The 13,087-nt window shown below is 47.2% G+C and overlaps 1 protein-coding gene across 1 annotated transcript; it reads left to right on the top strand.

Annotated features, from left to right (window-relative positions):
- Positions 1 to 6,277: 6,277 nt before the first annotated feature.
- Positions 6,278 to 8,323, top strand: LOC119317743 (calcium sensing receptor, chloroplastic-like). Its single transcript, XM_037592240.1, has 6 exons — positions 6,278 to 6,597; positions 6,708 to 6,941; positions 7,018 to 7,201; positions 7,313 to 7,454; positions 7,542 to 7,673; positions 7,772 to 8,323. The coding sequence occupies exons 1-6, from the start codon at positions 6,385 to 6,387 to the stop codon at positions 8,034 to 8,036; spliced, it is 1,170 nt and encodes a 389-aa protein (XP_037448137.1). The 5' UTR covers positions 6,278 to 6,384; the 3' UTR covers positions 8,037 to 8,323.
- The last annotated feature ends 4,764 nt before the right edge of the window (positions 8,324 to 13,087 follow it).

The following is a 13,087-nucleotide window of genomic DNA, read 5'->3' as shown; positions in this document are numbered from 1 at the left end:
GACGGGCGGCGGCGACACGTGGCGTCACGCCACTGGTGCGGAGCGGCGGCGCGACTTCGTCCGCCCGGGGCGGACGTGTCCGGCGGCGGCGCGAGGAATTTTTTAGGGTTTCGGGGGGAGGAAGAAGAAGAATTTCGGAGGGGTCTTTAAATAGGCATAGAGGGAGCTAGGAGAGTCCAAATGAGGTGCGGTTTTCGGCCACGCGATCGTGATCGAACGCTTTAGTTGATGGAGAAGGTTTTGGTGGGTTTTGGGCCAAATTGGAGGGGTGTTGGGCTGCAACATACACGAGGCCTTTTCGGTCCCTCGGTTAACCGTTGGAGTATCAAACGAAGTCCAAATGATACGAAACTTGACACGCGGTCACCGGTAGTAAACCAAGGCCGCTTGGCAAGTCTCGGTCCAATCCGGAAATGTTTAATCCCCACACACGAAAGAAAAGGTAGAAATGACCACCGGAGGAGAACGAAGCGCCGGAATGCAAAACAGACAACGGGGAAAATGCTCGAATGCATGAGATGAACACGTATGCAAATGCAATGCACATGATGACATGATATGAGCTGCATGACAGTGACAACAACACACGGAGACAAAAACCCGAACCCGAGAAAATAAAATAACTTAACGCCGGAAACGGCAAGGGTTGGAGTACATATTGGGAAAGTCATATCCGGGGTGTTACACATATATGGTGGCTAACCTATTCGCAAAAAAGAGCGAGAAGAGAAGGCAAAAGCATGGTCGAACAACTATGATCAAGAAGTGATCCTAGAACAACCTACGTCAAGCATAACTCTAACAATGTGTTCACTTTCCGGACTCGCCGGAAAGAGACCATCACGGTTACACACGCGGTTGATGTATTTTAATTAAGGTCAACTTCAGGTTTTCTACAACCGGACATTAACAAATTCAAATCTGCCCATAACCGCAGGCACGACTTTCGAAAGTTCAAAACCCTGCAGGGGTGTCCCAACTTAGCCCATCACAAGCTCTCACGGTCAATGAAGGATATTCCTTCTCCCAAGACATTCTGATCAGACTCGGCATCCAGGTTACAAGACATTTCGATAATGGTAAAACAAGTCCAGCAACATCGCCCGAATGTGCCGACAAATCCCGATAGGAGCTGCACATATCTCGTTCTCAGGGCACACTCAGATGAGCAGTCCGTACAACTAAAACCAGCCCTCGAGTTTCCCCGAGGTGGCACTACAAGGGGCTCTAGTTTGGACCAACACTCAGAGGAGCACTGGCCCGGGGGAGGGGGGGGGGTTAAAATAATGATGACCCTCAGGAGCGCGACTCCCAAGGGAAAAGAAAAGGCTATGTGGCAAATGGTAAAACCAAGGTTGGGCATTGCTGGAGGAGTTTTATTCAAGGTGAACTGCCAAGGGGTTCCCATTATTACCCCACCGCGTAAGGAACGCAAAATCCGGGAACATAACACCGATATGACGGAAACTAGGGCGGCAAGAGTGGAATAAAACACCAGGCATAAGGTCGAGCCTTCCATCCTTTACCAAGTATATAGATGCATTAATTAAATAAGATATATTGTGATATCCCAACAAGTAAACATGTTCCAACAAGGAACAACATCTCCATGTTCTAACAAAGAACAAACTTCAATCTTCACCTGCAACTAACAACGCTATAAGAGGGGCTGAGCAAAGCGGTAACATAGCCACACAATGGTTTGCTAAGACAAGGTGGGTTAGAGGCTTGGTTTAACAATATGGGAGGCATGATAAGCAAGTGGTAGGTATCGCAGCATAGGCATAGCAAAAGAGCGAGCAACTAGCAAGCAAAGATAGAAGTGATTTCGAGGGTATGGTCATCTTTCCTGAAATCCCGCAAGGAAGAAGAACGAGTCCATGAAGAAGACAAACGGACGTAGACGAACGGGTCCTCACAAACGCGACGTTACCGGAACCAACCCAAAGAAGCAAACACCGGAAAGAGACACACAACAAAGTAAACAACCAACACATGAACATGGTATGATATACGGGATGCGGTATGCGATGTATATGTATGATTTGACGAAGGATGAAAGAACCTGGCCTCAACTTGGAAATCCAAGTGTGCCACTGGAAAGGTGAGGTGATTTTGGTTGAAATCGGTATAAAGATTACCGGAATCGGATGCACGGTTTGGAAATGGCAAGCAAAACAAATATGGCACCGGTCTGCGATAAACAGCAAGTAGCCATCTAAATGCATCAAGCTAATTATGCTACAGCACTCAAACATGGCAACAAAATACATGGGAGGGATCCACTCCTAAAGCTTGACAAAAGATGAACACAGAGCTACGGCCAATTCATCCATTAACAGGTTCAAACAAGCATGGCAAAAGTGCAATTGATAAACAGATTTCAGACTTAGTGAATTTAACACAAGCCTGGAATTTCAGATCAGATAGCCAACTTTGGAGCAAGAAAACTAGAAGCTACAGGAACTTAACATGGCAAGGCAGGGCATGGCATGGAGCTACTCAAAGCACTTAACAAAAGTCCCTTAGTGACCTTGAGCCAAAAGGGATCAGAAAATACAATTGCAAGCATGCGAACATGGCAAAAACATAATCAGGTTACAGACTTAGAGAAAAACTGGAGCATGCAAATATCTTAACGAGTAGGCATGTTTACGAGCTCGATGCACTCACTACAGAGCATGGCATGACAAACTAAGCATACACACCTCAAGAATACATATTATATATGCTAGACATGGCAAGAATAACAACATAGCACGCACGGATCAACAACAACGTCCTCGGCAAAATCGCTAACAAGTAGACAATCTGCCAGGATTCACGAAATAGCAAAAGTAGAGCTCGATTGACTCAATCTAGGGTGCTCCATAAATGCAAATAAATACATGGATGAATAGAGCACCACAAGATTAATAAATCATCCTTACTAATCATCCTCAAAAGAGGCACAAATCACTAGTAAACAACATGAACATATGGCATATTGGTAAAAACAGATCAAGGACTTAGAGAAATTCTAAGTCCCTGAAATCAGCATTAACGAATGCACCACTTTGCAAGCTTGTGCTAGTCACCACACATATCACAAAAATACATGGATAGCACCTCTGCAAATATGGCATGGCATATAACAAAACACATGTAGAGCTCAGGAGCATATCATGCACACATTAATCATGACAAAAATGACAAATAGCTATTTGGTGCAGCAGAACTGACGATTAACTCAAATAGCTCTCTTCCAACAGCATTTCGGATATCAAGATGAGCTCGAATGGAAATGATGCGATGAGATGAAATGATGTGCTCTCTGAGACGAACATTTTGATATGCTACACGCCCAAAACGGAGCTACGGATGCAAAGTTACGACATGATGAACATGGGCATTTGAATCTGGAAATCTCGAGGACTTAGTGGAATTTTTACCCCGCGGGTAAAGTCAACCCGGGACGAGGAGATCCGGGACGGGGTGGATGCGGTTCGGGATGGTGCCGTTTGGTTCATCTCCTGGTGGATCTCATCCATCTTCGTCTTCGGCGAGCTCGAGGAAGTCCGGCGAGGTCGGAGATGGCCGGAGTTGGCGGTTCCGGGCCGGGTCTGGCCGGATCCGGCCGGATCTCGACGAGGGCGGCGCGGCGAACAACGAAGTGGCGGAGCTCGGCCGGAGTGGGAGGCGAGGCGCGGGAGGACGCTGTGGTCCATGCGGCGAGGCAGCGAGGAAGCTTGGCGGCGGGGCGGAGCTTGCGCGGTTCCGGCGAAGGGTCGCCGGAGATGGTGGCCGGCGGCGAGGGCCTCCGGCGGCGGCATGACGCGGATCGAGTGGCGGAGGATGAGGGCAAGGGCGGCGAACAGCTCGGCCCGGATCGGCCCACGGCGGGCCGCGGATGGGCTCCGGCGGGCCCGGCGAAGTGGGGAGGAGAAAGAGGGTGAGGTGGCAGCGCGTGAGTGGATGAGGGCGGTGGCGGCGGTGACATGGCACGCTGGTATTGGTCTGAGTGAGGTGGCCGGCTGGGGTGGACACGCCCGGCGCGGGGTCGGACATGTCCGGCGCGGCGCGGAGGGAAAATTAGGGTTTCGTCTGCGCGAAATTCGTAGGGGATAACATATATATATGTAGAGGGAGATAGGAGAGTCCAAATAAGGTGCGGTTTTCGGCCACGCGATCGTGATCGAACGACCAAGATGATGGAGGAGGTTTAGGTGGGTTTTTGGGCCACTTTGGAGGGGTGTTGGGCTGCAACACACATGAGGCCTTTTCGGTCCCTCGGTTAACCGTTGGAGTATCAAAGAAGTCCAAATGGCACGAAAGTTGACATGCGGTCTACCGAGTAAACCAAGACCGCTTGACAAGTCTCGGTCCAATTCGGAAATGTTTAACCCCCACACACGAAAGAAAGGTAGAAAGGGCCACCGGAGGAGATAGGAGCGCCGGAATGCAAAACGGACAACGGGGAAAATGCTCGAATGCATGAGACGAACACGTATGCAAATGTAATGCACATAATGACATGCTATGCAATGCATGACACGCAAGCAATGACACGGCAACAACAACGAATAACTGGAGGACACCTAGCACATCGGTCTCGGGGCGTCACAAACATAAAACCATCACAAACTCGCTATCGAAACTTCTGCTATAAGACAAAAACCTATTACCAACAATAGTTTTCTTGCAAGATTACATCAAAGCAATCAAAACTAGACAAGAAGACTAAACCAATCGCTCCGGAGGAAGAGCCAAAAGGATCTGCCACTCACCACAAAGAACTTAAAGTATCATCAATGTGAAAGAGCCCATGCGTCGTTGCAACAAAAAAACCTTCAAGAGATCCGCCAGCGAGTAGTTTCATCCATTTGTACCTGAGCTACATCATGAAGAATAGCTTTGTTTTCTCCCCTAGGCAAACTAATCAATCTATACCTACTAATAGATCAGAAGAGTTTCTGCCCGTCTGTCGTACATTTTATAGAAATGCCTTCAATGATAATTAACCTACAATCCACTTTAAGTCAGAGAAATCGAAACGCTTTTTTGCATTTTTCATACAAAATAACATTCTTGGAGGTCATGGAAAAAAGAAACAACAAAATCATCACTCCAAAAATAGCTTTTTTGGAGCATCAATTTTATTTTTTTGCTACGACTTACACGAATGTCATTTTATGATGAAATTTTGCAAGCATTTGAAACATTTGTCAAATGAATTTTTTTAGTTTGTTTTCATTTTTTTCTTCTGATCTTACTGTTCACACGAGCTCATATGAGCTCGAGCTCAATTTATCAACTTCCCTTCCCTTTCTGGTAATTAACCCGCATGACACAACGACATGAATTAAAGAGAACCCCCCTCCTGATATTTTGGTTAATCAACCTACAATCCATCTAAAATAAATGTTTTTCAAATATTCATATATTTTAAGTCTTAACTCTAATTTTAACATGTTACATATGAAATTGGATTAGAAAATGCGTAGAATCTGAACATGATGTTATTTTACCTGTTCAACACTAAAAATGTTATTTAAGGTGTAATCTTAATCAATAGCGCACGACCATTCTATCTTTCGTACCGACGCCAATCCCGATTGCAAATAAACACCTTAGGAAAACCAAATTGAAAACGAAAGAAACCAACGATGACCACGAATGCACGCCTCAGCCTCACAAGAAAAAGAACCAGATGGGATGTCATGTTGAAATAAAGGACATGGACCTATTAGAATTTGTAGTAATGATTCTTGGATTAGAGACATGTGATTTTTTTTCTCCCGTTGCAACCCACTGGCTCTTTTGCTAATACTTCAACCAGGGACTGCACTATACTAAAAAAACAAGGGCCACACTACTTTTTTTAGGGTAGGGACAACACTACATGCGCTTCGAAAGTGATTTTTATTTTGAGATGATTAGAAAGTGATGAGTGGGACCACGTGATACATGTGATAAACAATTCATACAAACAGTTAAGAAAACGTGATGCGTGGCCTAATCTTGTCCATGTATTCGGCCTAATCTATTTGCCTCGACAAATTTGAGGGCCTGCGTTCGTTTCTGCTACTAGGCCAGGCCCATCATCACACTCCATGGGCCTTCTCCTGTCTACGATTTAACAGCCCAATTTACAAGCGATATACCGGCGCCAGAAAAAAAACTCAAAAAAAAAGCGATATACCGCGCATCGGCATCAATTTATGGACACCAATTACGAGACAGTCCGATGGGCGACGGCCGATAGCATCGTCTCCTTGCCACAAAAACGGAAGATGAGCCAAGAAAGTCTCAGCCATAGACACTGCCGTCGCTGCGACCGCGCGTGCTTGTGTGGCCGAGGGAGCAGCGCTGGTGGGTAGACTGTACGGCGAGCAAGCCGGAGCCATGGCCTTTACCCCCACGTCGGTGTCGGCCACCCTGCCGCCGTCGGCTCCTCCTCCTCCGGCGGCCACCAAGGGCACGCCCCGCCGCGCGCCATGGAATGCCGCGCCGCTGGCCGCGGCGGCAGCCTCGTCGACGGCTGCATTGATGGACGCGACGCCGGCCGCGCACGCCGCGGCGTTCTCCAAGGAGGACGTCGCCGGGTCGTTCACCAAGGTACGCGCGCGGACGCCGATTCGCAAGCCCCTGTTTGAGCTCCGAATTGTATTCGTGCCGTGGCCCGTGGCATTGCGGCTGAGTGCTCGATTGGGTTGGTGATTGGGCAGGTGGTGGACACGGTGGATGCGGTGATCGGCGTCGGCGGCAAGGTCGCCGAGCAGTCCTTTGTCGTGCTCAGGGCGCTGGGCGAGGCCGTGAAGCCCGCGCTACCGGTGCTGCAGAGCGCCGGCGAGCAGGCCCTGAAGCTCGCCTCGCCGGTGGTCTCCGACGCCTCCAGGCAGGCCACGGAGGCGCTCCAGGGCGCCGGCGTCGACCTTGCCCCCTTCCAGTCTGCTTTCAAGGTACGCCCACTCGCAGTCTCCGGCGACTCCTTTATCAGCATCGAGGTTCATTCAGTGACGCCTCCCTCTTCAGTAGACGGTCGCAGATGCGGCGCAGCCGGCCTTCGGCGCCGCGAAGCCGATCGCCTCGGAGACTGTGCAGACCATCGGGTCCCTGGAAGGCACGGACTACGTCGTGGCCGCCGGAGCCGCGTTCCTCGCGTACCTGCTCCTGCCGCCGGCCTGGTCCCTGCTCTCATACGGCCTGCGCGGCTACAAAGGTTCTTCCATTGCTCACCCTGTTGCTACACTCCATGTACCAACGGAAACCATTTTTTACCATTGCTCACTCTGCTGCTGCTGCTGCGTTGCATCTGCATCCTGTGATTCAGGTGACCTGAGCCCAGCTCAAGCTCTGGACATGGTCGCCTCTCAAGGCTACCTTATCATCGACGTGCGAACCGAGAACGACAAGGCCAAAGCCGGCGTGCCGCAGCTCCCCTCCAACGCAAAGAACAAGATCATCGCTCTGCCGTGCGCACTCTTTCCTTTCCTCCCTCGTAACCTCACAATCACAGCCACCCCCTGTTTCATACAATTGCACTTTTTTTGCTCTGTCAGGCTGGAAGAACTTCCGAACAAGATTAAGGGCATGGTGCGGAATGCGAAGCGCGCCGAGGCGGAGATCGCCGCGCTGAAGATCTCCTACTTTAAGAGGATCGGCAAGGGCTCCAACATCGTCGTCATGGACTCGTCGGTGCACCGAGAGACAACGCTCTGCATTTGCTTCTGAAGATGAACTCACACACTAACCTCTCCGACCTTTAACCATGTCTGCCTGGGAAATGCAGGTACGGTGACAACTCCAAGATTGTGGCCAAGACACTCAACAGCGTGGGGTTCAAGAACTGCTGGGTCATGGCCGGCGGCTTCTCGGGCCGGAAAGGGTGGGCGCAGAGCCGCCTTGGGACGGATTCCTACAACCTCTCCGTTGTCGAAGTCGTCAAGCCGTCACGGGTGATTCCGGCGGCCGCTGAACGGTTCGTGACGGTCTCGTCGACTTCGACCCCCTCCAGGACGACTCGCAAGCTTCTCCCTGGCAGCGTGGACAGCTGAGAAAAGATTTGAACTCTGTAGAGATCCGATGTCCATTTCACTGAATTTCCAGCTTTTGTTCTGTAACCTGTACAATGTTAGTGCTGCAAATTGCTTATCAAGCATCCTCAGAAGAAAACACCACAAATATCTGGGGCATATAGCAATCAGTGAAAATTTAGGAAATGGCCTAGAGTAATGAGGTTTAGTTGCTGGAAGGAGTCAAAGTTGCCACAAAGAACATCACTGTTTGTGAGCCAGAATTTGTAATATATCCAGTTGACTGAACACATACAGTTCACTAAACAGTATGGAATGCCTCCAAGTCCAGGCAAAAATATAAAGATACTGCAACGTAAAATGGATTTATAAGCGGAGGAAACCGATTACGCAGATTGATAATTATAATGTTTATTATTATCTCAGAAGCCAAAATTGGTACAAGGTGTTGGAAATATTAGCACTTGCTCGATTAATCTAATCCACAAGTAGACAGTAAACATGGCAAATACGGTATGCATCTCATACCGATATCTAAGCATGTGAGCATGTATAGTACATAGAACCGAACCATCTATGAACAGCATATATACGGCTAGCACACAAACATGCAAATCAGGGATGAACGAGTCATACCCTCTGGTTGGCCAGGCCAACGCGGCGGCGGTAGTAGCAGCCTCTACATCAGCCAAGGCCTTCTTCTTGGCGACTTCATCGTCAGCCATTGAGTCGATGTAGAGGAAGTAGTAGAAGCAGAGGCAGACGAAGACGGGGACGGATCGGGGACAGGGTTTCGAAGGCACCTGCTCTCCCGAGCAACCGTGCACGCGGTCGTCGGGATGGGATCGCCGGAGGCAGTACCGTCAGAACAGCCCACGGTCCAACGTCTCGGACAGTGGCCCTTCCGTAAGTGATCCGTTAATTAATTAACAATTAATTAACCATTCCTGGGTGGCAAAAATAAACTTCGGCTCGTTCTCGCAACCCGCGTCGTGACGAGGGGAGACGTGGCGGGTGGCGGAGGTGGAGGAGCGCGCGTATACAGCTTCTATTTCCAAGCTTCCAATAGCAAATGATGGAGCAACCCTTATAAAGAGGTCTCACTCTTCTTACTGTAGCAGTATGATACTAAACTTTCCACACTTTCCACCACTTGCCGTACGCATACATGAGCCTTAGAGATTAATCAGGAATTATTGTCTTATATGGGCCTAAGCCTGTCCATAATCCAACACAAGGTTCTCGGCATAGTTAGCGGTCGAGAAGTCTTTTTGGTAGGCTAGTTGGCTGCTTCCATCCTGTGGTAGGTTAGTTGGCTGCTGCCATCGCCGCAGTGCATCTTTAGCAAGATTCTTCCAGCAGTCATCACCTCCAAGGGGAACCCAAAAATGAATCTGCTCGCAGCAAAGTTCATTCCCGCCCCTAGGAGTGTGACATCAATTACAAAATCCTTACACCAGGCTTTATTTGCATAATCTCTCGACATCCATATACTCCCTCCATTTTATAATGTAGTGCGTCCGCGTTCTCGAGATTCAAATTTGACCGTAAATTGAACCAACGAGACCGACTGCAGCGGGAGAAAAAATTATATCACCGAATTATATCGAAAATATGAATTTAATGGTATAATTTTTGGTCCCACCGTAGTCGGTCAAACTTGAATCTCGGAAAGCGCGAACACACTACATTGTGAAACGAAGGAAGTATCAATTTTGGTATTTGGAATGCAACAACTGAAACTTAGCAAACCCAGAATTTCTCTAAGCTCAACAGACGAAGGGTATAGCCTAGCTAGGCTCATCTGGCAGTGCCATAACACCCCATGCTTCTTTCTCAAGATTGAATACTAGAATGGCCATCACATTCCATGATCCTTCAGATTCCAGCGATAAAATATGCAAGTTGCCGCCAAAATAGGCCGCATGGCCATATGCATAAAGAAAAGACGGAGGCGATTTTCCTTTGAAAAAAATATATTTTTCGTCTCTCAACACATGATGGAGTTTAGATTTGATCCCTCAACTTTAAAATCAGACTAAAAGTGTAGCAATCTCTCTATAGGTGTAGCATTTTTAACAGAAGCACTCCCGACTTCAGCGATGTTGTTTACCAATGAGACGGTCCCCTTGCATGAGCATCGCTAGCGCGTGTTGTGGCGCATGCACGTAACTAGCCAGCCAACAAGTCAAGCTAGCTCATGTGCATACGTGCTTCTAGGAACTACTATGTAGGGGCATTACTGCTAGGGACCAAGCTCTTGTATGGACACTGGGGTCAATTGACCTCAATGCCTTCCAGTATTTGAAGCTAGTTTTTTTAGGGAATCAAGTTTATTCATTCATAAGCCACAGAAAGTGAAATACATCTCGAATCATGGGGTTGGCCAAGTTACAAGTGGCGCCTCTGACCTAATGAACGAGCAAACTTGGCTATGCTATGAGCTTCGCTATTCAAGTCTCGACTTTCAAAAACAAAATTACAAGTAAACTGAAAGTGTGTTAAGTCGACTAGAGGGGGGGGGGGGTGAATAGGCGATTTTTATGAATTCTTTACTGAGGAATTTCAGAGTGAGGAAATTCCAAAGAGAAGAATTACTTGTAGCGGAATAAGTACTCAGAAGTAAACATAACAGAACATGATCATGGTCTTCATGATGAAATGAAAATAAGCACAGAGTACAGAAAACGTAAACACAGGATAAACAAAATGAAGACAAACAGACTAAAGAAATTGAGCTGAGGAAATAGAGAAAGTCTTCAGTCAAAGTCTTCAAACAGATATGAACAAGCACACAACACAAAAATGAGGAAATGGAAGGGTTGAGGAAATGAAACCAGTTAGCTCTGTGAAGACAATGATTTGGTAGACCAGTTCCAACTTTTGTGACAGTTATACGTCTGATTAGGGCGGCTAGGTATTTAAACCTGAGGACACACAGTCCCGGACACCCAGTCTTGAATACGCAGCTCAGGACACTTAGTCCTCACCGTATTCCCCTTGAGCTAAGGTCACACGGACCTCGCCCAATCACTCGTGGTAAGTCTTCAGGTGACTTCCAAACCTTCACAGACTCGGTCACTCAGCGATCCACAATTTCCTTTTGGATACTCTAGACCATGACGCCTAACCGTCTGGAAGATGCACAGTCTTCAAAGATAACAAGTGTCGGATCCACGCAGGATCAATCTCTTCAGTGATGCTCAATCACTTTGGGTTTGTAGGCACTTGGGTTTGGGTTTTCCTCACTTGATGATTTTCGCTCAAAGTCCTCGGAGGATGGGATGCTCTCAAATGACAAGTGTCAGTTTCTCTCGGAGCAGCCAACCAACTAGTGGTTGTAGGGGACGGCTATTTATAGCCTAGGGAGCATCCCGACATGATAAGACATAAATGCCCTTCAATGATATGGCCGTTAGGTGGAAGAATATTTTGGGACAGCTGGCACGTAGCACAGCAACGGTTGGAAATTTGACTAACAAATTTCTCAGGGCTATCATGTTCCTCACTTGTAGGCAATCCGCACTGGCGAATTTCTAACTCATCAGTCAGAACAAATTCCTCAAAGACCAGAAGAGCTCCGTCTCTGTCACTGAAGAAATTTGACTGAACTGTATGAGATTTTCAATGGCTTCAGTTGAAGGGATTGGTAGGTGTAGGATTTTGAGTTGAGCATCACTTGAAATTTTTCCTTAGAATTTTCTCGACCCCCTTTAACAGTACGGTGTTTCCTATGACTCAAGAAAGAGAAAATGAAACTACGAAAACAAAAGTCTTCACGCTTTATGTTCCTAGAATGAATACCAAGTCTTCAGGATCACACCAATTTCTTCACTTTCAAAGTCTTCAGAAAGTCTTCAGTAATCCAAAGTCTTCAGTCGAAGAACTTCATTTTTAGAGGTCAACTTTCTCTGTAAATATCAAACTCCTCATATACTTATAGACCCGTGTATACTCACAAACGCATCTGTCCCTTAACCTATAAGTCTTCAATACACCAAAATCACTAAGGGGCACTAGATGCACTTACAATCCCCCTTTTTTGGTGATTGATGACAATATAGGTTAAGTTTTCAACGGGACTAAACATATGGAGTGTAAATACTGATATTGAGGAATTTGATTGCAATATATAGAAGAACTCCCCCTGAAGATGTGCATAGTGAGGAATTAGCTTTCGAAGCAATGCACACTTGAAGAGTAGAATCATGGAGATCTCCCCCTATATCTTGTAATCCATACACGCATTTAACATATAATATGAAGAATTTGAAATGCATGATGAAATATGGCGCCTGATGTAATTCAGCATGCGTGCATTAACATATATGATGAATAAGCATGCAGAAGAACACAACAAAAGTATCAGACCACCATTGGGTTTAAGTTTACAACTCAATCCAGCAAAGTCTTCAAAAGAACGAGAGTTGTAACTTAGAAAAAAAACGCCCATACAAGTAGACCCACCTGAAGACTAACTCAAATTTCTCCCCCTTTGTCATCGAATGACCAAAATGGACAAAAAATGAGGACTAATGCCCCTAAAGAATATCATCACTGCGTCTATGAAGGAGCGCCAACATTGTTGGGGTCGGTTGTTGAAGTAGGGTCTGCCGCAGTGTCGTCCAAGTCTTCGTGTTCATCTGTCGCGCGTGATGAAGAATCTAAGCTGGCTACCAAGGAAGGAACTTTAGTCTTCTTGAATTTCTTCGCCGGTGGCGGCTTAGAACATTCAAAGTCCCGCTTGAAACCCATTTGCTTTAGATCATCTTCACCATACAGATGTGACAGAACAGCCCAGGTGCGACCGAAGACTTCATGGAGGTAGTAATGGTTTTTCTTCACTGCATTGTGTGTGGCAGTCATGTTGTGAAGAATAGAACCAAACTGACGCTTAACCCATTTGTGGTTGCGATCGACGCTCTGGTGAAGACTGAGGAGAAGCTCACTATTAGTCATCACCCTTGGAGCTGTGCCTTGAGGATTTTGCTTTGAAGTATTTGCGACAGAGTCATGAGTGGCAGAGTCATCATTTGTGGAGTAGGATGCAGCTTTGCGAAACAGACCATCCA

This window comes from Triticum dicoccoides, chromosome 6A (genome assembly GCF_002162155.2).
Source record: "Triticum dicoccoides isolate Atlit2015 ecotype Zavitan chromosome 6A, WEW_v2.0, whole genome shotgun sequence".
Taxonomy (NCBI): domain Eukaryota; kingdom Viridiplantae; phylum Streptophyta; class Magnoliopsida; order Poales; family Poaceae; genus Triticum; species Triticum dicoccoides.
This window is presented reverse-complemented; position numbering and strand designations above follow the sequence as displayed.

Bases quoted from the DNA above. Each gene is read 5' to 3' on its own strand.
- LOC119317743 (XM_037592240.1), top strand. From the start codon at position 6,385: ATGGCCTTTACCCCCACGTCGGTGTCGGCCACCCTGCCGCCGTCGGCT. The intron at 6,942-7,017 runs GTACGCCCACTC...CCTCTTCAGTAG, and splicing joins CCTTCCAGTCTGCTTTCAAG to ACGGTCGCAGATGCGGCGCA. The intron at 7,674-7,771 runs GTCGGTGCACCG...TGGGAAATGCAG, and splicing joins AACATCGTCGTCATGGACTC to GTACGGTGACAACTCCAAGA.